Source organism: Bombus bifarius, unplaced genomic scaffold, assembly GCF_011952205.1.
Source record: "Bombus bifarius isolate JDL3187 unplaced genomic scaffold, Bbif_JDL3187 scf7180000008176, whole genome shotgun sequence".
Classification (NCBI taxonomy): domain Eukaryota; kingdom Metazoa; phylum Arthropoda; class Insecta; order Hymenoptera; family Apidae; genus Bombus; species Bombus bifarius.
Genome location: NW_022884493.1, coordinates 469,986 through 494,397, shown reverse-complemented (window position 1 = coordinate 494,397; position 24,412 = coordinate 469,986). Strand labels below are relative to the sequence as shown.

Genomic DNA, 24,412 nt, shown 5'->3' with positions numbered 1-24,412 from the left:
AGGAAACGAAGCGAAGGCGGGAGGAAGATGGGAACGGACAGGAAAGCTAGATAGGTGATGGAGGATAACAAGAAGGGAGGGTAACGGAAAGAAACGAAGACAAGGGAAAAAAGGAAAAGAGAAAGAAGAAATCAAAGGAAAGAGTGAGGGAGGGAGAGAGAGAGAGAGAGAGAGAGAGAAAGAGCTCGTGACGAACAAGACGTAAGCTACTCGTTATTTGCAAGGAAGAAGATTGCAGGCTCTATTTCTGCCTGTTCGCAATTAGGCGGGCAGCTGGTGGTGCCGAGGGAGGTAACTCGAAGCTGAGCGATAACGCAGCGATTCTCTGGGCAAGTTGAAGGGGTGGCGAAGAAAGGGGTTCTCCCTGAAAGAGAAGGACGCGCGCACCGAACACCCGCCGAGAGGTGTATATTAGACGCGGAACGCCGCGACGCCTAGATCAGAAGGATTCAGTTCGTTGTGCTGTTACTGTCATTCAAGGAAGACCGTATCAAGGTATGTCTTTCGAGATACCGACTCAAAGATTCACTTTCTAGTTATTGTTATCTCGATCGACAGCAAAGTTCTGGTTTTGGAGAAAACTCTATACCGTAACGTTGTCATTGTCTTTAAGGTCTGGATTCGTCCTCGGTATTCAGTGTCGAGTGTCGAGTGTCGCATGTCTAAGTGTCTCGAGTATCGCGTATCGTGTCGTGACTAGGGAATGGAGCAAGAAAATCGAACGCAACAGGATATAAAAGAACACAAGTCGGGTCGAATCGAATCAAAACGAATTGTATATGGATTCGAATCGAACTAGGGTCGGGTCAAATTGAATCGGATCGTTTCGAAAGTCGAAAGGATGTATCACACGCCACATAGTCTTTCTTTCTCTCGGGTTTTATAAAACTTATATAGAAATCATGGATAAGAGACAGAAGGTGGATAACTAAAACATGAAAAGTTTGAATGGCTGTTTTTTTTTTGGCTTGAATTAAAGAGAGCTAGTTTAACCGTGTTTGACTGTTACAGTCACGTTCCATTTTCAAATACAGAAGCACGCCATCGAATAAATGGTCGTCCAAGACTTAAGAGACAAATAACTGAAACAAAATAACGTGTATATACGGCCAGCTGTCTACCCAATGAGATATATCGAGAAAAGAACGACGTTCTCTCACTTTCTCTAATTGTCCGCTTTAATTTATATCAATTGCATCTTGGCACGGTCGTTCGAGAGTGATATCGTAAACGTCATCAACGAATCATGTTGACGCACGCTTTCGAATGAACCGTGAGCACATTTCAACTGTTGGATGTTTCAACGAGTCAAAATCGTTTACCGAGTTTTTTCTTATTACTGTACCGATATCTAATATATTACTATATCTATACATATTTTTCTTTTATATACTTGACATGACTTGTATATATATACATATTTTTCTTTCATATACTCCACACGATAAGCATTATCCATTAATCATTACACAATCTTCTCCCAACGATGAAGGTCGATAGTCAAATCGTTAAAGAACAGGAGAATAGAATATAAAGAGTCAGAACAGTTCGAGGAAGGAAATATTGCAGCGGAGAATGGAGAAAAGGAGCTTATAAGTGGTTAAATACAGAAAAACGGGTGTAAATATCTTTTATATGTTATCATCTGTCTAAGTGATAAATATCGAGAGTGATGAAAATTAGGATAAACATGGGATGTTTAAAATTAGGTGCTGTTTAAGAGCTAGGTCATATCTACAAAAAATAACGTGATAAAATCATAAAATCGCGTTTCGATTACTAACAATGAACTGTATTTATATTTTATATATATTGAAATTTTAAAACGTACAATTAACGTTTGTAAATAACATAGTGTGTTGTTAGTGGCAAAATCTCTTTCGATAATCGTTGGAAACCTATGCTGTGCGATAATTATAATTCGTTAGTAACAGCCGATAAGCATATTGATTACATCGATAAACGATATGATCTCTAATGATTTATGGATTACGTAATTACGAAATGTCACATAGGTTAAATCGATAGGTTGAAAACTGAAAAAAGAAAACATAGATACGTAGACGATCCAAGAGCACCATTTAAATAGTTTTATCATTTATTTATTATTAAAAAATGATACAAGAAGGCGATCGTGTAAGTGACGTAGGAAAATAACCAACGTAACCGCTTATTATTTACCATCATAATCGCACATGGTATACTAGCGACCGGCCAAGCGTCCGACCGACTGACCGACCGACCGACCGATCGACCGACCGAGCGACCGGGCAAACGAAAGAACGAACGAACGAACGAACGAACGAACGAACGGAGGGACGAACAAACACCGATCCAGAAAGCTATTCTGGGAATTTGCTACGGAACTCGAAGGCGAGCTACTTTCCGTTTTCAGAGAAGTTGTCGAGTTATTTATAGCTCAACCCTATCGTGGTCCGTTCGTCGGAAAAGGACATTTCATCTTTCTCCCGTTTCTGTCTTTTCTTACTAACGTTAATTTTCTTCATGGAATCTTTGCTCGATATTCTTTGCTTCGCTAATTGTAAGTACTAGATACATAAAAATCGGTTTGACGTACATATTAATTTACGTTGATTCGATTCGATAGAATTCATCAAAGTAACAAACTAACCTATAAAAAGCCTGATGGTAAATATGGAACGGAGGAAGAGTCTAACGATCGTCCCAAACCGTTGACCGATTATTTCAAAGCTTCCATGATAGAAGATGGATGATCACACACGATTCGGAGTTTCATTCTTCGATGATGGAGAGAAAGGTTGATTTGCATAGCCGTATTTGGAAAATTGAAGTTTGGAATTTTGTTGGGAGAAACGGCAAGAACAGAACGGCACGGTGTTAGGGAATCGGAATAGAAAAATTCGGATGAATTGTGTTTTCGGACCGCATAATACTTTACGTACGAGTAAATGGAGTATAACCATTCCGTTGTGACTCGCGATACGGTTCGCCGCGAGAGAACACGAGCACGCGCGTGCAGAGGTACAACTGAAAGACAGCGAAAGGGAGGAAAGGGGAAGGGAAGTGAAGTAGGATCAGAGGAGGGGGTTAGCAATGAACGGGTGCGCGTAAGAGGAACCTAGGCTGATCGTAGTTGTTTCGAGTGGCCGCTTGACTCGCACAGGAGGGTCTTTTAACCGTCCATTCGCGTTAAGTGGCAGTCGTACCTACAGAGGGGCTCGACCGCAATAGAAAAGGATGGCAAAGCGTGTGCGTGCTTCGCAGCCCTACACAACCAGTCCGATTCCGAGTCAGTATTCACTGTGATTGGCTACTCTATCACCGATGCTTTGCTCTTTGCTCTGAACCTGACAAATTGGTGCCGCGTGTCGTTACGTTTCGGACGTTATTGTATTTTCCCCTCTCTTTTACAGTGTTCCATTTATGCGAAATTTACCGTTAATTTTGCTTGTCATATTTCTTCTTCGTACTTGTTTGTTTTCGTCCACTGGTTATCAGTTTTCCCGTATAATTTCTACACGCCACACACGAGAGAAAAAGATTTTACATCCGTTGCGTGATCTTGTCCTGTATTTCTGCATTTTCTACTGTCCCCCAAAAAGGGAAAGGAAAGAAAAAGAAAAACAGGAGAAGAAGAAGGCAAACTCGAGCCTCGTCGATTAAACTTTCCGTACAGAATTAATTCTTAAGTACATGCACGATATGTAAAACAACGGGAAACAAAAGTAGAAAATTTATACGTGAAAGAAAAGTTGGTGTATTACGTTCGTTCCATGTTTTGCAAGAAAGTTAAAACGTTACTGTGAACTACTAATACTTGTTAGAATTCGAAAGGGAAAGAGAGGTAAGAAGAGAAAGGGAAAAAGGAAGACAAGGAGGAGGAAGAGGGTTACGAAGCAGAAGAGAAAACAAGAGGAGGAGGAGGAGGAGGAAGAGGAGGAGGAGGAATAGAACATAGAGCAGAAGAAGGAGGTGAAGGTGGAGGTGAAGGTACAGGTGGCGGTGGTAGTGGCAGCGGTGGTGGTGGTGGTGGTGGTGGTGGTGTGATGGTGGTGGTGGAAGTGAAGGTGCAAGTGGTGGTGGCGTTGGAAGGAGAGGCGAGAGTTGGACTAAAAAAAAGTAGGAGAAAGAGTTGAAAAATTAAAAAAAAGGAGCATACGTATAGTCGAAGATGAGAAAGTAATTACGCGTGTAGGTTAAAGGAAGAGTTATCATATACAGTGGCGTATCAAAGACATATTTCGGTGTTTGATTCGGTATTAAGATTATAAATTTGGTGAACGACTGAACGAAGCAAGAACGGTTGTTGTTGGTACAAGGAGTTAGCTGTCGACGTTGGAGCCAAACGCGTGAGAAAATTGGTCGGAGCGTATGCACCGACTGGCACGGATACAGACATTAAACCTATCAGCCCTCCTCATCGTTGACAGAGTTCTCTCTCAATCGTAATAAAGTTCAATGTTACGCAACTAAAACAATGATAAAATTATGAAAAAAAAAGAAAATACGTGATACGTAGAGGAGAGTTCTTGTGCAAATATAGAGAAGAATACGTTGTGCGAGAATGGAACAATTATAGGTAAAAACGAGCTACATATTGGGAAGAAGAAAAGCAAGCTAAAGCTCGAGGCTACGTTGTATTCGCGTCGTAAACGTTTGTTACCGGTGCACGGTATCCTTGTGGAAGGGAAAACTGCTAGTCGATAACGATGATCAAATTTTCTTAAGTCTCGAACGTATCAGTAGGGCTGATTTCGATTTAATTCGGTGTTCTTCGAGGGAAATGAAGCTGCCGGCGCGTATAATCCACCATGGAGGACAACGACCGTCACCGCGCTACGAGGAGCCGTGTCAACTTAGCGATTCGCTACGTGAGTTTCGAGAGTGAATGTTTCTGTGAAACTACCTATTTTGTAAGCGAAACTTATAAAGTATAAGTGTAGTAAAAAAAAGTGGAAAGGCATGTTGGAGCGTGCGTAACATTTAACGAAATATTTCATCGAAAATAACGCTGTCTTTCGTTATTATGCATATTAATTGGCATCGATCGCTGCTTCGTTTCAGACGTGTCAATTTTCTACATTTTCTTCTCTTTTATCCGTTATTTCCTTTCATACCTTTCTTTTCTTTTCTCTTTGTATCTTCTTTCATAATTCTTTGGTTTATTTCTTTGTTTCTTTCGTCTTTGTACTTTTACTTTGTTTCTCTGCTCTTCGTTGAAATTTCTCCACTTAAACGCGCAGCCTGATAATCCGTATTCAAGAGAAACGATAAGATGACACGAAAATTACCTGTTCTTTTCCATACGAGCTGAATATTTTGAACAAGAGCAGGAAATTTTCAAGATCTTACACTAAGTTTTACCTTTTCTTTGTTTATACTTACATATATCTAATCGAGTCTCATTTTGGCCCATGGTTTATGCTTTACTGTCGTTCGATGGACGACATTTGTCGTGTAAACGTAACGAACAGTTGGTTGCTGAAAAACTACAGTTGTTTCTTGATAAAAAGCTGACGATGATTGTATACAATTTTTGCATCAGATGTTTGTTAAAAAATTGGGAAAGATTTATTACAACTGGCTTTGAATGGAGAAGATAAAATGACGCAATGAACTTAGTTCTGTTGTCGGTTGATGCAACCGTGACGCGAGTTTACGCGACCATGACGAGACAGTTTCTAAAGTAGCTCGGTTCTTTCCGAATAGGTTACGCACGGTGTTTGAGAAAATCGAAATGACACGGAGGGAATTTTCTAGGAAATTTTAAATGTACGTTCTTAGAACGCGAAATAATAAAATATTTGTTGTACATAGCCTGACTCGGCAAAATATTGTATATTGGACGAAAACAAGCAACGTTTATATGGCATCTTTGGTACTTGTCGTTGCATATTGACGAGGAACGTTGAACGAGTATCTTTCGGAATATTTTTTTTAAGAGCAGAGCATCTGTACAAATGGACGATAGAGCGTACGAGAGAAAGACAAGGGTGAAGCATTCTCGAGTAATGTATCGAACTATATTTAATTACCAAAAATAATATACGTGGAACAAGCCAAGTATGGCATCTAAAAAAAAGGAGTGAGATCTAAAAAGACAATAAGATAGAGGTTGCAATTATATAAGAAGTAGATAGTGGTGATAGAAATAGATGTACATATGTATATATGCAATGGAAACGTAGATAGAACTGGTATTGCCAGTGATGATATTGACGATGCTGGTAGATGTAGTGTTAATAGCGTTGACGATGGTATACTAGTGATTCCAATGATTGCAACAGCGAGTAACGGTGACGGTGACGGTGACAGCGACGGTGACGGTGACAGTGACTATGACGATGACGATGACGATACTGATAGCAACGTTAACGACGTCAATAATAATAAACACTATAGAAGAAGAGATAGTGCATAGAAACACGGTACTGGTCAGAAATTCGAGTATCCTACGAACGAAGATAACCAGCTGGAGGTAACGTCATGTCGGAACTCTTTCTTTAGTTTGTCGAGCATATTTTATCTTCGTTGTGCTGAAAGAGTTAGTAACCGTAAGAGAAAGGACCAAATTACTTTGATACGTATAAAGGAGAGAGAGTAAAAAAAGGAAGGAGAGCGGATTTACGTATACACGATGGATGCGTGAGCGAGCAGAGAAGAAAGGAAAGATTAGGAAAGAAAGCCGGATAGATAAATAAAATAATGGAATAAGTAGATGAATATACAAATAGGCCAATCCGATCGGTTCTTCGGATTGTCACGCACGGCCCACCTGTGCGCGGTGGATCGCGTCGGAGAACGGCTGTCCTTCGATATATCTCGCGTTGTTCGGCCCCGACGGACTCGGTGCTTGGAGCCGTAAGGGGGTGGGTGGCCGAGGAGGCGGGCGGGCATTCTGCCGCGCGCGCGCCTTTCTCGAGATCGCGATACCACAGTTCCGCGGTGGTACTTGTCTCGCATGTTTCCTTCCGCGACGTTTGAGGAACTACCTCGAAGAAGGAAGTGTTTCACAGGAGACAGAAATACGAAAGATTTCCGATTTCCCAAGAGAATCAAGTGGTCGTCGAGCGACTAAACGATCGTTAAGATACTACTACGGGAGGCGAGGTGGCGCGTACGAAATATCTAGTGAAGTGATTGTTGTTTTTCAGCCTTTTAAAGCTAACGTTAGATCGAAACATCGGAAAGTAGAAACGAAGTAAAGAAGGAATAAATAAGGACCAGAATCGAGACCAGCGGAGACGTTCTCGGTGAGATCGACGTACGATTTCTTTGATATCTTTCTTAATATCGTCGGCTATCACGACGATATTAAGAAAAGAGAAGAGAAGAGAAGAGAGAGAGAGAGAGAGAGAGCGATTAATAGTGGATACGAAACTGTTTAAAAGGGAGGGTGGGAGATAGGAGGGGGAAGAGGGAGAAAATAGGGGGTGGAAAGCAGGTGGGAGGGTGGGAGGGAGAAAAGAGGAGGAAGCAGGAGAAGAAGAAGAAGAAGGAGAAAAAGAAAAGGAAGAGGAAGAAAAAGGTTACTGTAGGAAGGGATTTACCATAACAAAACCAAATTGCATAAAAACGATCGTCTCGGCTGTAGGAAATAGTTTGTACAACTGGAAAACAAGCGAACAGGAGTGCTGCGAAGCTGAAGAGAAGACAGAAGAGCGGTATCCATAGAAAGAAAGTTTGAAAGACTTAACAGCACACCTGAAGATAAACAGTTAGAAAGCATAACAAACGGGAATACGGTGAAAGAAAAAGGGAGAAAGAGCATTTTAAATGTAAGTTTCGTATTTTTGTTATGTCTATCCTACGGATACAACGCGATACTTTAATTTCAATGCACTTATGATCGTCATTTCCGTTAATCGAGTCAAATCAATAAGGCAGGTCAAATAGTTTCTCGTTGTTCTTTCAATTATTTTCATCTCGTTGGAGAAACATGCGCGATAAGGAAGACCCAAGGTTGGACATATTTAAAATTTGATAAAATAGAACGAAACTGCGGTTCTCTTTCGATTCTTCGCTTCAGCCAACCACTAATTTTACGTATCGTTCGTTTCATAACGTATCTCTATAAACAGTATTTTGCACTTTCACTTATTCACCTATTTATCCGTTTCGATGAATTTGCCGCAAAATGAGTTACGAGCTTCCGTATCGTTGAATCTTTCTTCGAGACTTTTTGTAAACGAATTTACACGACAAGCGTAAAGCTCTTACGGACAAGTACTCGAAAGCAGCTAATTTAAAAAGTTGGAACCACATGTTGTCGAACGAAATTCTACCATGCTGTCGAGAACATTAACGAAAAGGGAAGAGCACTGTTAGAGTGCTCGAGTGGAACACTGTTAGAAAAAGACGAAGAATAAAAAGAAAGAAGGAGGAGGAGAAGGAGGAGGAGGAGGAGGATAAGAAGAAGAAGACGAAGAAGAAAAAGAAAGAGAACAAACGAAAAGGTGAAAAGAAGATAGAGGATGAAAGGATATAGAGGGTCTCTATCTTTAGAGTTCATTCAGAGAATCTTTCACTCAGGGCCGAGTGAGGACCAAACACGAGTTGAGTCATACTTGAAAGACCAACGTATGAAGAAGCGGGAAACAAGGAGATTCGGGCTTGTTCTTCGCTTAGGTACATCAATTTAATCCGAATTTCCGTACTAGTGACAAGAAAACGAAATTATAAAGAATAGAAACGCACGGGAAACGTAATTAAGTAAAACGGAATGGCAAACAAAAGAGTTAATATCGATTTAGTCGGAAAGTGTGGTATTTTTGATATACCGTTGTAAGAAAATGCGAACAGATCGTTCGAAGAAACATTATTAATTACGTATAGCACGTATATAATACGTGTGTTTATGTTCTAATTCGATAGTCGTTCCTTTTGTAAGAGGCGAGTTTACACCTGAAGTGAAATATTTCTGCCACGCTACGTTAAAAGAGAAATAAAGGAGGAATAAAAGGAAAAGTTTGGTTGCAATATGGAGAAAGGAAAGGGAAAGTACTGTTAAAAAACGGAATCGTGCGAAACAACATTTAACAATTAACAAGATGTAAGTAAGAAAGAAAGTAATGTACATATGCTCGTACTGGATGAAATTCTAAAAGAAACGGACATTGCGTATGTGATATCATAGAGTATAAGTATAAAATAAAGAAATGACGACGAAGGAAATCGGGAAAGAGTAGGAGGAATGAGGTACAGCCACCTGTAGCTAGCAGCGACACGCCTCTCGAGAAACTCGCCCAGCGAGCGTGCGCATTTTCTGGCAAGCAGGTAGAAACGTAGCTTACGGTCTTAATTCTTTCGGTATTTCACTCGAGTTCTCGAAATTATTAGCCTAGAAGATGAACGGACTAATCGTGGTCGATCTAGCAATGTTTCGAAAGAAATCTTATAAAACGATCGCAAAATGCAAGTAGGGAAATGCGCTGCATTTAACTAAATTGCGACACACGATTCCAGCAAGCTTAATATCGTTGCATCGTTTCTTCGCGATGCTTCAGATGTGAAATGTAGCGTAGATTCCGTTTCTTATAAATTTAGAAACATCACAGAGATCCTTAATATGCGATTGCTTTTATACGGTTGGTACATCGTCGATGCTACACGCTGCCACGAAATTTGATTTCAAGCGGACAAAATGCATTTACTACTACGTACGGTTTACAACGGATCGTGTTACAAGCTAAGCCAGTATAGCGATTAATCGCGTTAGATCGTACCAGCTCCGTAACTGCCGTCTAAACGAGACGTGGCTTATAGTTAAAGAAAAACAAACGAAAATTGGCATATGTTCCTTATCAATTTTTTACACACGAGTAGTCTTATACCGTGTTCGTGTGAATATTTAAAAATCTGTCGATCGAACGGTCAGTTCGATTAGTCCGAATTGGAAGGAAGAATTATCCGTATTGTACTCTTGAATCGTGGGCTTGTCTATCGCGGAACGTCATAGAGATCAATTTCTTCCTAGTTCCCGTTTCCATCGTAATTTACTTTCATTCGCGTTTCTATGTAACTACAAACTCGCTATAGCTACCCCCGCTTTTTTTTTGTTTCTTCCAAACATTTACTAATTGCCATCGTTTATCGCGTTTACGTTCGATTCTTGATCGATCATCGTCCCGCTCGCGTGTTTATCCGTTTGCGAACGATGTCGTAGCATTCGTGGAAATTCGTTGGCATTTTGGAATTGCTAAGATAGAAAGAAAAGAGGAGAAAATAAAGGAAGGGGAGAGAAGAGGAGAGAAGAGATAAGAAAAGGAAAGCAAACTAATTGCGGAGATATTAAGGGAAGAGAAACTGAGAAAAGGATATGTTGGAATAACCGTAGAAAACACGTCGAAACATTAGCAATGTAAGATGCGGTGAAGCGAAACGAGAGAAGCGAAAGACAGAGAAAGGCTACAGCTTGTCGTAATGCGAACCATAGGACGCCAAGCTGTCTGCCGGAACGCTGCTTTGCCCCACTACAGTGTTCGACGCTAATGTCCAATCGCGACGTTGCTGCCAGCAGTGACTGCAACTCTTGTCTTGTTCTTCTTTCTGCATTTGTTTCTGCTTTTGCCCCTATTCCCGTCCTTGTTTCTGCTATTACTTGTACGCGTACTCGCGAACACTACGTTGCTTCAGTACCGTTGCTTCAGCCCCAATTCAATTTCTATATTTACTTCTGTTTGGCCACCATCTTCGTTCTTCGCGCTTATATTCGATACCTCGACCGTCGTTGTCGCCACTATTCGCTTATTACTCGCTTATTATCGATGATAGAGCGATCGTATTAAAATCGCGATAACGTTTATTGACATTGCCACCATTGTCGCTACTTTCAAAGAAAAAAAAAAAGAAAAGAAAAAAAAGAAAATCAGTGGATAGAAACAACGACGAACGATAAGGGACACTTAAAGACGTCCGATGGGTGAAATCCGCGACTAGACAGCAATGTTGATACGATAACCAGAACGACAGTAGAAGCGACCACCACAGTGCAGGCTTTGTCCTACATACGCGAAATGTGTGTATATATATATATACATATATATATATATATACATGTACTTTACACTTTTAAAATGTAACGGGCAGCCAGGCCAGCCAGATCGTGTAAATAAATCGTGTACGATTCTCTCCTTATAGCTTCCTCTTAACCACCACTTAGCCGCGAGTTGGAGAATGATTCCAAGCATACTAAGAAAAAGACACGGCCACACTGAAGAAACAGTAACTTCTCTGTCGATGGCTGTGTACTGTGTATATATTCGTATACTTTCTCGTATCTCGACTCGGCGAGAAATAATTGGCTTCGACGTTCGATTTCAGTGACAATGTGACACCACGTGTATTATTACGTTAAATAACGCAATTTACATGTATACGTCGTTCGAAAAGCATCTTACGTCAAACTTTTTCAAGCTTTTTACTTATCGTTAGACGGATCGAACAGATCGATATAGACGGAGCGAGGAACGCATCAAGTAGAAGCTGATATCTCTAGGATTTATCTTGCCGGAAGTAGGTTCGGAAGAGGCGCGATAATATTTCTTACTTTTGGGTTTATTTTTGTTATCGCTACACTTTCTATATTATAATCGGCCTGTTTGAGTATACGCTACGGTACTGTTGGCGTACAAGATTCAACATATAGAAAAATGGGGATATACAGAAGGGAGAAAGAAAGAAGAAGGAAGGGCGAAAGGAAAGGCGTGTACGCGCGCATAAAGCTCAATCCGAGCGACACACCTGTTGAACATTCCTTCGCAAATACCCGCGCGTCGACTACGTACATTGCATACGAAGGTGCATGCGGACGCAGGACGCAGCTGTGCTTGGCTTGCTTTGCCTTGCTTTGCCTTACCTTGCCTTGCTTTGCCTTGGCTTGCCTTGCCTTGCCTTGCCTTGCCTTGCCTTGTCTTGTCTCGCCTTGTCTTGTCTTGATTTGCCTTGTTTTGCTCTGCTCGTGAGTATTCCACGAATTTCATGGAAATAAGTTTCACTATTCGTCTTTTAATGCAAATATCAACTTGCACGTTGATTTGTTTCTACGAAATTCCTTTGTATAAGCGATTCCAGATGAAAAAGCAGTATGGAAAAACCTATGATTTCACGTGATTTTTGTTGAGTAACGTAACGCTAACAACGGACTACGTAATAGAGAGTAAGACAATGCACGAAATATAATCATCTTTAATGAGAACTGGGATTTGAAGAAATCGATCTGTACACGCGTCGTTCGTTTGAATTGTAATTCTCTTTGCGCAAATTCTATCGCTATAAATTAATCGAGATGTTAAATTTGCTCTTGCCTAATTATACTCGTATGTTAATGATATACTTTGCTTTAAATTATTTATATACATACGCTAAAATAACGATGAGATGATATGTATATACGTATATTTACGTGTCCAAGTATATGTATATAGATACATATACGGGGCCAAATTGGACGATACGACGTTCGACCGTACTATTCGATCGGAATAGTTAAACAGTTGGAAAGATAAAAAGAGGCAGCAAAAAGGAGATGTATGAAACGAGAATCGTCGTTCGATCGATAAATGGATTTAGAGATTTTATCGCGATCATTAACTCGTCATTAGCTGTCGGCATAGGTTAATAAGGACTGTCCTTATGTAATTAAAGCAAACGATTGACGTCATCGGCTCTTCTATTTATGTAGCATCTCTTCGAGAATCGGAGAACCACCAGTAGTATACGCGTGTTTCTGTTTTTTCATTCTGATTGTCGACGATTCGATGTATCGAGCTGTTTCTACGAAAGCGTATGACGTCAAAGGAACGTACCCTTTTTTGTGCTCTGCGTTCCCGGCATTTAATAGCTATAAGCTAGTATCCACCTTCCAATTGGGAATTATTTTTCGATATGTTATTTTCGATATGTTAAAATGCGAAGGCACAGCAGAGGTAGAGTCACGATGACAATCACGATATTTCATGACTGTGCGTTTCAAGCGTACGTTTGTTGGCCAGCAACGATCGAGTTTTTTTAGAAGATGCATCTATCCATCGGTCGTTGAAAAGTTTTCGAAATATTTCGCAAAAATCTGCGCACGTGTCCACGTGTACAGGTCGTTTATATCGGTAGTGCAAAAAGAGAGAGAATACGGATACGAGAGAAAGAAAGAAAGAAAGAAAGAAAGACCGACGTACGGGGGATGACGATGGGGATGGGAAAGGGGAAGAGAGAAAAAGAGGAAAATGGGAGAGAGGGAGAGGGAGAGAGATCGTGCAAAAGGGGAAGAGTTCGTATTCGCATTTGGAATCCCATACGCCATACAGTATACAGATTCCCACTTCTGTCGACTCAGCCTTTTCCTCCTTGTCGAGGTTACAAACAGCATCTGTACACGTCAGAGCACACCTGGGTGGTGATCTCGTGTATTAAATTATCGTCGTGTTGATCTTGCAAGCGAACGGGAGATCGTTAGTTTTGCTCCAAGATCCCGCGATCGAGGACGCCGGACGCCTCGATCCTCCGTCGTCCGTTCAACCCGCCTATCTCTCCTTCTCCTTGAGTTCTTCGGCTTCTCCGCGTCCTTCTCCCCGCTCCGCTGACAACCCCCGCCCTCCCTTTTTCTTCTCTTTCCCTCCTCTTCCTATCCCACCTCTTTGATCTTCGATCGTGACCAGATAACCAGCACTTTCGCGGCACTTTCAAAGTATTACCTCTAACTACGTTCGACTCTACCGGAAAGTTCTCGAACTTGTTCAAGAACGATATAGATTCCTCGATGCCTTTTCGCTTTCTTGATATTTCTTTTGATACCTATGGCATATAGTACTTATTTAAGTACCAGTTTAGTTTATGCACCTCCCTCTGCGCTGTTACCGTTTACAAGTGAATAAATCTCTCAATTTCTTTCATCGTCGATTTTTATCGTTGATCGGAACATCTGTCGGTACCGTGCACCATAGCTGCATATGTTATTCTTATACGTGTTCTTTAAATAGAATCAATTTCTCAACACAGCGTGAACAGCCATGAGTTTTTATGTAGGAATGAAACAGAAAAAGAGAATAATAGGTAAATATAGTTTTAAGTATCCTGTACAAATTCGTATATTAATTTGGAGGTGATCGATAATCCCTTTGCTGGTTGATCTCGTCACCTCGTTGTCTATCGATTTACGATCCGCGTCTACCTTTTCTTTTTCTTCCTTCTTTTTTTTCCCTTGAATCTGCTCGCTTACCGCTCAAACGGTTCCTTTTCTCTCCTCCTCCTCCTCCTCCTCCTCCTCCTTCTTGTTCTTGTTCTTGTTCTTCTTCTTCTTCTTCTTCTTCTTCTTCTTCTTCTTCTTCTTCTTCTTCTTCTCTTGCTTCAGCCATCTAATCTTTCTCCGCGTTTAATTTTTCTCCGTCCCTGCAAATACTTCGACTATCTTTTCTGCTTGCTTGCTCTATTAAGTAGCGAATCTGTATCGCGTCGTCTCTCTTCTTCCTAAGCTCCGTTCGTTTCGATTAATTTCCTCGCGAATGAACGCGTATGAATAAAAAGAGACGACGAGAAGACCATTTTATTCGAAAGATCCACGTGTTTGACCAGAACGATCTGCATACACGTGTAAGTACGCACACCACTGTCACCGGCGTAGAAATATCGGGTAAGCTGGTTCACGAGGAAAGCCAAGGAGGTCGGGAAGGGACTGCACTGAATCGCGTATATGTACGTACATGAATACACGAATGTGGTAGGAGACGGGCAGACAAACTCAGACCAAGACACGAAGCACACACGGTTCTAGCGAGTCTTCTCGTGAGCTCGTCGAGCAACTCCTTCTCACGATTGAGTCATCCGGCACGGGAAGAGGACCACCTGGTGAGGAGAGCCCAACGATGTATCTAACGATATAGACCGTTTCGCCTCGTGGCTCCTTCCTCTTATCCCATTCGACCCAACTGGCTTTCGACTTCAGTGGGTTCGACTCAAAACGATTCGATTCAACTTGTAACGTTACTATTCTCTCTCTTTCTCCTTTTTTCCCCCTCGTTTTGCTAGCGATCTTATATTCGTTATTTTCTTATTTGATGTTGATAATTCTGGGAACATGTTGCTGATTCTGGGTAGTGGCATTACAACGCAACAGGATATGCTTCGAGATACTCTCTCTCTCTCTCTCTCTTTCTCTCTCTCTCTTCAAACAAACAAATTCAACTGATCTCTTCTTTTCGATAAGCTCTCAATTCCGAATTCTCGGAAGAGCTTGTATAACACCGGAGGAACGACAAACGTTCGTTCGTTCGTTTTCATGCGTTCGTTCGATTATTACATTCGTTCTCGCGCCGCATTTTAGATCTGAAATAAAAATAGTTAAACGGACGCAAATAAACGGGATACTTCGCAGGCATGTCGGTAATATTTCGGGTGCAAGGAAGAGATCTATATTTTAATTCGCACGATTCGAATGCAAGCATTTAAGATGCGTGTCGATAAAGGAGTTGCATTCGGTCGCGTGTAAGCATCGAACGTGTATACAGTACGTACGTACATAACTAGTGACTCGGATAACAGCGCGCGACAGAGCCGTGAAGCGGTGCCGAAGAGTGTATAGTTTTTTGCTAAGGGGGATTTACAGATTGCACACCTGTGCATGGCTCGACCGAGGAAAGACCTCACCTGTCGAGTAACCGGTCTCCATTGACTTTTTCTTCGTTTACGTACACTCACTTTGCTTTCTGCTCTCCACTCTACTCTCCGCTATCTGCTCTTCACCCTTCGTATTCCACCCATCTCGCCATCCATTCTTCCTCGCCCCTCAACCTCGACGTTTAGTTATAGTTTTCCACCCTAAAATCTTTACCGTGAGCCTTTCGTCTCCTATTTTCATCTCTAGTTGATCCGACGCAGGTTGATCGCGTTCACCATCCGTAGTTTTTTTATTCTCTCTTTATCTTCGGGACTCGAGACGAACCTAGAATTCCAATTTAGTATAGCAGGAATTTATCTTTTTTCGCTCTGCGAAGAAGAGAAAGCTGTAGCTATAGTCGGAGACTTTTAATCGCAAATCGACGCTACTTTCGCAAATCTGGCTAAATACCATCGAAATACGTAATATCGGAAACGAACGGAAACTCGTCTACAGATAAATTCAACTATTGTAATTAAACCTGTTAAGTGGAGTTTTAATCGATCGATTACCGTTTATCGACGCCGATTATCGTTGCAAATTAATGCAAATTGTTAGAAAAACTAGATGAATTAGCGGCGCGATACGACGCAACGCAGCGAGACGGCCAATGATCGGCGATCAACAGTCGGCGGTCGGCGATCGATGATCGATGATGGACGATCATACTCGGTCTGAAAATCCGTGGGACGATGTTTAACGATCGAGACCGAGCGACTTTAGCGGCAAATTATCGGGCTGCAGGTAATTACCAGGTGGGGGTCCGATATAGAGTGGGGCGGTTTGAGAGTTCCAAGAATCGGTCGTGGCTAAAAATAAGATCCCACCCGGGAGCAGTGATTATGTTCCGAAAAAAGAGAACCGAGCGAAACGTTCTCCTCGGCGTGTACAGGTGCCGCCGCGCCGATGAGACGAAGGCAAAAGAACAAACAAGAAACCGTCGTGCGTTCGAGAATCTCGCATTGCCCCGCATCGCCGCGCATAAGAAGGCTCCCCTCGTCTCGCACATTGCTATGCAGTACCGTGCCGTGCTGTGCCGCTCTGCGCTTCAGCTCCGCTTAATGAAGTTGTCGGTTCGGGACGTTTACAGGTGGGGCCTACCTGCGTGTGGTCCATTCACAACGACTGCCGCGGGACTGGTTAGGAGGAGAGCTTTACATCTTTACTTTTACCTCACGAATCGCTTTGAGTTTGTCGAGCCTCGAAATGCCGTGTGCTCGACTCGAACAGGGCCGCGGTCATTATCGTCGACGTTGTCATCGTCGTCGACGACGTTCTTCTCCTTCTCGTTATTGCTGTCGCCGCTGTTTGTTACTGTCACCACGGTAAAATGACAAGGAGAACACGGACGGCCACTATTACGAGTGCCACGAAACAACTTGTACACTTTCGAGGGGTTAGGTTCGGGAAAGAGAGTGCAGGGACACTGAAACGTACAAGTACGAAATCCATACGCATCCGTAAGCAGTGTACGAACTGTACAAGCATATAAGTACTTACACGAGTCTCCGCGATGGATGGATTTAATACATCTTCGAATTTTACGTTTCTCGCACTCTCTCTTCCCCTCTTTTCCTCTCCCACCCCCCCCCCTTTCTCCTTTTCTTCCGCAATATTCGCTAGTCTTTCTTTCCTCTGGCGCAGTTTTATCGTAGATGTATTATTCGCCACAGAGACGTTATTCGTTCTTAAACTTCGGCAAATCTCGACTATGTCTTTCCAGCTCAACGGATATAAAACGATCGGTTTCTTTGACATCTTCGTTTCTTTCCGATTTGCCAATCTATTTTGTACTTTATTTCTTTTTCAGACTATGCATCGGCAACAGAGGCTTCGTTCCTCATCGTCGTCTTTATCATCGTTAACCTTACCGCTCTCGATGTCTCGGTCATCTATCCCATCCACAACTACATCGATATCGTCTGTAACGATGCCGTCTTCTACGACAACCTCAACGTCGCCATCGCCGTCGCCATCGACGCCGTCGTCGCCGTTGTCATCGTCGTCCATCTTTCTACCATTGTCAACGACGTGGCCGACATCGAACTTGTCGTCGTATTCCTGGAGCGTACAACAAACCTCATGCTCGAGGTTACCTTCGTTACCAAGCGAATCGTCGATCGTGTCAACTGTATCGATACCCTGCCCAAAACTCGTCTCTGTGTTAGCTTGGTCTGTGACACTGTTACTCGTTTCATCGTGCATCGGTCTAACGGACGCTGGCATCTTGAATGGACATCCTTTGGGTAAAAGGTCCTTTATCGATATTCAATGTAAGGGTATATACGATAAAAGTATCTTTGCCCGACTGGACCGTATCTGCGAGGATTGTTATAACCTGTTTCGGGAACCTCAATTACATCAACTATGCAGGTAATTATCCATAAAGATTCGAATACGTTCTATCAATCGTATATGCGACATACATCGTCTATTCGTCTAGTGTGTTTATTGTAACGTATCGTGGATTTAGATAACCATCGACGAACGAAATTTTTCGGTACCATCGCAAAGTAATGCACGCGACACGATTCCTTCCTTTCGATATAAAACATAAGCAAGTATGTACTTACATTTTTATTTTTTGTCACGAATGCTTTTACCCGGCCGTATCGTCGACATCATCTGTCCTTTCGATAGAAAACTTTCGTTTTACTGCACGCGTTACGTATACAGTGACTGCAATCGTCTTGTCTTTTTTACTCCGTCGATAATACGACGCGTGTGCGATCGGATGTTTCGTGCCTCAAAAACAGTACAAATTAGAGAAAATTTAGGGGGGCAAGAAAGATGTTCAATACCGTCTAGATATGAAATTGTTCAAACATTTTCTCTGTAGAACGTGCGCGTGATTTCTTTTACGCCTTACGTAAACCGTTTACGAGAGGAAGTGCGACAATCGAAAGGTCGATACGTAACTTCGATTGTATTTCGATGGATTAAAGCGTACTTTCGATTAGATACGTCGATGATACGGATGTCGAGAAATCGCAAATCGTAAGCTCGAAGAAGGAAGGAATATTGGAAAAAGTGTATCGTCCAGTGATTGTTTTACCTTTCGTCGGTGAATTTGTGAGTCGAAGGTTGTCTAAAAATCCTTATCTTATAATAGCGAGAACGAACCTCGCTAGTATTTCACTTATTTTCAGATCTAGGACGAATCACTCAAGATAACGATATGTAGCGAATTCAGCGGATTATATTTAGTGTTTGTATTTTGAAATCTTTTCCAGGAAAAACTGCTTTACATCAGACTACTTCAAAGGATGCTTAGACGTACTGTTGTTACAAGACGAAGTAGAGAAGATCCAAACATGGATCAAGACACTTCATGGAGCGGAACCCGGGGTTTAGGTAGCTTCTTTTTTTGTGTTTATGATTTCTTATCCGCGTATTTTCATTTTATAGCTTTACATGTAGTACTCTATTCGCCGAACGCATTCGCTTCTCTCATTTTCCTCTCTTTTCGATCTACCCCGATCATCTTATCGTCCTTTCCTATTTTATCATTTTCTTTCAGCAATCATTCATCTTACTTGTGTCTCGAACAACTACTTCTTTCTCCTTTAACTACTTTTACCTCTTTAAATTCTTCTTCTTCTTCTCCTCCTCCTCATTCCCCTCTTTCTGTTTCTCTTTCTCCATCTCCATTCTCATCTTCTTGTCCTCCTATATTCCGATTCTTGAATTTTCTCTACTTTTTGGTTGCACGTTTGTTTTCGTTGCTCGTTAACAAATTCTCGTTCCCGATAGTTACCGACGTTTACGATCGAACTAGTTGTTTTCCGATCGACGGAAACTATACGCCTTTGTGGTCGTCTCAAGAATTTATGAACCACGACTCAACGATGCACACAATATACACGATGATACGCGACATATGCGCATGCTGCCCTTAGGTAATTCTAAGTAAATTTCGCAATAATAAAACGATGTTGCTCGATATTTTAGTACATTTTATAGGTATTTCAATAGACGCATTATGCGCATTTTGAGCGATGAGTAATTACTCTTTTTCAATTAATTTCTTCTAACTCTTACGTCTCGTAGATAAGTACATGTTTATTTGTATGCTTATCGATTTTTCAATATCGTAGCTAACCATATTTGAGGATACATAAGATACGAAATGGCGGCGTTACATTCTTTTACCGATTTGGTCGTTCGTTTTCATTCGTTTTTTCCATTTTTCTCCCAACGATTTTTGAGATGAGCAACACACATTTTTCGACATTTTTTCCAACTGTTTTTTGTCGCGCGTTATCGTGCCTCATCGAAACGACATAGATTTTGTACTAACGTACATTTTTCAGACAACACGACGGGTACAGGATGCCAATGGAAATATGTACTGCAAAGAGGAGAGAATAATAAAACAAGTTTTTGCAACGTTCAAATATTTTTGCAGGTTCTGTTGCTGGAAGCAGCTGTTGCGTATTTTGTTGTTTTTTGTCTCCTTACAATTACGATTTTTGCGGACAAGATATACCCATTGTAAATCATTTACTAGTCATTTCACATTTTATAAGAGAAAAAATATGTACACCGTTTCGATCGGTACATTTTTCAATTTTTCAATTTTTCAATTTTTCAATTTTTCAATTTTTCAATTTTTCAATTCTACGTTATTTAACAATCGTTGTATCGAAATTGAAGGATTCGTTTGTGTGTGTTTATCGTAAACGCGAAAAGGCGTGGTCTATTCGCTGACATTTCATGTGTCGTAAAACGACAATTTCACGTGTGTAACTGACAATAACAATGAGAAAGTTTCTTGTTTCAAGGCGTAAAAGAAGACCGTATGAAACCAAACGAACGAATCCTAGATTTTTTCTTTTCATTTCTTCTTTCCTTCTCTTTTTTCCTTTTTTCTTTTCTTCTTCCTCAGTTTTACATTCGATTTACAAACAAAAAAATCCGATTTACACGATAAGATATAAGGTATATATATATATATATCCAATCTAATTTATTTCTTTATATATTTAGGCAAAACTGCTTTGGTACGCAATACTTCAACAGCTGCGTTCAAGCATTGCTGCTTGAAGATGAAAAGGAAAAGCTTTTGGAGATGGTCGAGTACCTAGGCGGCAAGAAGTAAGAAGAAAAGAACACAGAGGCGCTTTCATTACGAAGACTTTCATTTACACGACATCTACGATGAACGATTCTAACAAGACCAACGAGGAACTACGAGAAACGAGAAGCTATAAGAAACAATTTTGACAACGATTTTCCGCAGAATTTTGAGTAACTTATCAACATTCGTTCATGCTATTTCCTTCACAACGTCCGAAAGATCGAACACCCCTGAACTGGGAATTCGAGGCACGCTACGCGATCATACCTCTTCCTTTCGTTTCCAGGATGCATCAAATGGATTAGCAGTAAATGTAATTGATTACTACACGCATACACTCGTTCACACGGAGAGAGCGGGAAAATGGGAGAGAAAAAGAATGAGATATGCAAATATGCATCCGGGAGGAAACAAATCTTTACGGAAACAGATTGAATTTTAGACAGATTTAATGGACGAATATTCGATGAATTATCAGTTAGATAAATCAGCAAAATTTCTGCTTTTGCTACAAGGCAGTCACAGATCTACCGACAGATCGACGTGATCGTAGACGTAATAAAGCATTAGTTAAATTATTCATTTTTATCGTTATCTCGACTTCGTCTCATTCGTTTTTCTCCTTTTTCAAAGCATTGCGTATCAAAGCATGAAAACGAAGTGGTATGAGCTAAGTTTGCGTGCTAATGAACCCATATACGAATCTAGTCGACAGAATATTTGCGTTTTATTCAATTAATCATTAATTATTTACTTTAAATACCGTCGTCCGTTATTACAACGATTATTATTTTTTATCCTTTTATATTGATATTATAATTCTTAGAAAACTAGCAATCGTACATGTTACTTATTCAGTATATGATTCCAATGGTTAAAGTAGATTGATAGATAGTTAAATAGTTAGATAGATAGAGCCTTTATGATGGTTTGTCGCAATTACCATTAAAAATCTCGCCCAAACCGCTTTATATGCACTTGTGGAAGAGGACAAGATTTTCGTTATAGATTTTAGTAATAGACTTCGATTCGATCGTCGAAATGTTCAAACGATTGGCTAAAGCAGGGCATTCGATACAAAAACCGAGGAAGATTCATGGATCAAATTAATACTACGTCACCAATTATCTACAGTATTTCTATTATTAATGCTATAATGTTACTGCTGCTACCACTATTACTATTACAATTGCCGCTCTACAAAAACTACAAAAACAGTAAAAATAATTATACTGTTGTTGTGGTTGTTAAATCATTGCTATTGCTACCTCCAATAGTACTGCTATCGCTACTGTGACCGTTATTACTGCTATTGTCGTTGCAATTGTATATAAGTAAAATTACTTGCATCGTCACTCTCGTTGCTACTCTATTTCCACTTTCACCACAGCTATTACATCTACTAATACTATTGTTTCAATTATTGCTACTATTAACTTCAACTATGACGGCAATTCAACGATATCGATATCGTCATTGAATACTATTGCAGTTGCTATCGTTTTTATTACTGCTATTCTTATTGATTATTACTACAGCTGCTATTGCTACTTCTACTATTACAACCCTTACTATTACTATCGCTACTATTATTATCGTTAGTACTATTACTATTATTAACTTATTGCTATTGCTACGACTATGACTTCTATTACTGATATTGTGTTATACTATATTATATTATTTTATATTATATTGTTAGTTTATAGCATACTTATTGTTGTTTAATTGCTACGACAGTGTGACAACTTCGAGTTCACCTTTGACTATTTGGAAAAATATAGGGAAGCGAACAAAATTGCGTGGTGTAGATAGCTAAAACAACGACCAATGCGAATACTCGGTTGTTCGTGAGTCGAACGATGAACGGAGTTATGCGTATGTAGTAAATGTATAATATTTATTTATTTGTTTACTTTTTTAGTTTGAGAAAGGCGATCGTAAAGCGGTCACAAAACTTACGCAACAATATTCTTCGAAATAGTTATTGTATGAAAAAAGTTACGATCGAAATTAATCATTTCCGCGTATAAGTTTACAGCCCGATAGATGATCTCTGATTATCAAGCAGGAACCGTTAAGTGGATGCTATGAAAATTCCATTAACGTTACTAAATATTATTTATTGTTCTAACACTCGTCCCAATCCTGGGAATTACGAACCATTCCAAAATCAGTATTGAACCCATTCCGATATCGTTCCGAAATCTCATCGCCGATATATATCCGTTTCTACCTCGTAACATATGTAACTGTTCCTCAAAATCATCTACACACTTTTGTTACCGAGTCTTGCGAATGTCGCCGTTCCAACAGTTAAAACACCGATTATCGACTGTTCGTTTTACGATATATAATGTATTTTATGTATGTATATCGATGGTAACCCATTGCTCATGTCACCAGGTACGTAGGTAGAAACGAAAAAGACGCGGCGTGATGTGCATATATTATTTGATTTAATTCGATTCTTTTATAATTTTCTCTCCCCCTCCCCCCCTCTCTCTCTCATTCTGTTTCTCTCTATACATATATATAAAGTATACTATATTACATCTTATATAGTATATAATATATACTATCTGATATATAATATATAATGTATAATATATATTATATACTTTATATACATACATACATGTACATACTGTACATTATACGTATACTTTATATTCCATACGCATAAAGTGTAACGTATAAACACACATGTATATGCATAAAAAATTACGTACACGCGCTTCATGTACCTAAGCGACGTGTACGCACACATATGTGTACGCGTACGATTATTGACACGGATATTTAAATCTATTCTTGTTTTGCGTGAATAAAGATGATTCAAAAATGAACAGCCTTTCTGCCGCCTCTGTATCTCACCATTATCCCCATATGATGATTCTGATACAACCGATCAATTTAGCATTACCCAGCCTATATTACGCGTAATTTCTATTTACAGTTAATAACCATCAGCCGGAAGGATTAAAACTAATCAGTCAGAATGTAAATGAAACGTCGTTTCACATCCAATATATCTGACGATGATGATTTGGACACATAAACGTTATCAAGCTCAGTTCGAATAGATTTTTATAGATTACAGATTAGGACCAGTGCAGACGAACGGTTTTCATCAACGTCGCCGTCGCGGCATTTTGTTGTTGCGCTTTAAAACAAAATAGATTTAAGCAGTAAGCAGTAGCTGTAAGCAGTTCACATAGAACGCAACTTTGAGCGGCAACTAGATAAGCAGTAAGTTTGCGTCTATCAAAACAAACGCTCGTACTGTTTGGTTGCGAACGGAATACTGACACTCGGTGGACGTTACATCAAATTTTCATTAATTTTTACACTTAATTCATGAAAATATTCCCGACCATATAAACATAAATAATTTTATCTCGTTTTCCCTCAAATTGATAAACATGGAACTTTGAGAAGTCTGGCAATAATGAAGGGATATATCCAATATCTCCTTCCTGTCGTAGATTAATATAGTCTTAAATAAAACTTACAGAAATGCATTTTTTTATAATTTTGGTAATGAGTTACCGCATCCATGTTATTAAATTTTAACTGAATGAACAAATATGCGATATGAAAGCGAACGTAAAACGCTCGTGTGAATTGTAAGAAAAGTCGGAGGCATAAATGCGGCGGCAAATTGTTGCGGCGGTGACGCTGACGCATCGTTCGTTCGTCTG

At 40.3% G+C, this 24,412-nt stretch overlaps 3 protein-coding genes across 10 annotated transcripts in view; 2 read left to right on the top strand and 1 right to left on the bottom strand.

The window, feature by feature from the left end:
- LOC117209415 (peroxisomal leader peptide-processing protease) overlaps window positions 1-24,412 on the bottom strand; it is a 28,539-nt gene that overhangs the window by 3,432 nt on the left and 695 nt on the right. For 2 of the 4 annotated variants that reach the window (XM_033451470.1, XM_033451469.1), the window contains exon 1: window positions 2,925-3,001. The exons of 1 other annotated variant lie outside the window; for it this stretch is intronic. The gene's annotated coding sequence lies outside the window, so the exon portion shown is untranslated. Of the gene's footprint in view, window positions 1-2,632; window positions 3,002-24,412 lie in introns of those variants that run through there. One more of the 4 variants, XM_033451468.1, reaches the window with a different exon arrangement.
- On the top strand, window positions 358-22,695 carry LOC117209418 (ion transport peptide-like). 5 transcript variants are annotated; one of them, XM_033451475.1, is made up of 4 exons: window positions 358-495; window positions 17,439-18,001; window positions 18,862-18,982; window positions 20,618-22,695. In XM_033451475.1, the coding sequence occupies exons 2-3, from the start codon at window positions 17,442-17,444 to the stop codon at window positions 18,980-18,982; spliced, it is 681 nt and encodes a 226-aa protein (XP_033307366.1). In that variant the 5' UTR covers window positions 358-495; window positions 17,439-17,441; the 3' UTR covers window positions 20,618-22,695. The 5 variants fall into 5 exon arrangements, with proteins under 5 accessions (XP_033307366.1, XP_033307368.1, XP_033307363.1 ...); XM_033451477.1 differs by lacking the exon at window positions 358-495 and adding an exon at window positions 3,139-3,271; XM_033451472.1 differs by lacking the exon at window positions 358-495 and adding an exon at window positions 4,016-4,853.
- LOC117209423 lies at window positions 16,402-17,229 on the top strand. Its single transcript, XM_033451483.1, has one exon. It carries the CDS (start codon window positions 16,471-16,473, stop codon window positions 16,960-16,962), a length of 492 nt encoding a protein of 163 aa, XP_033307374.1. The 5' UTR covers window positions 16,402-16,470; the 3' UTR covers window positions 16,963-17,229.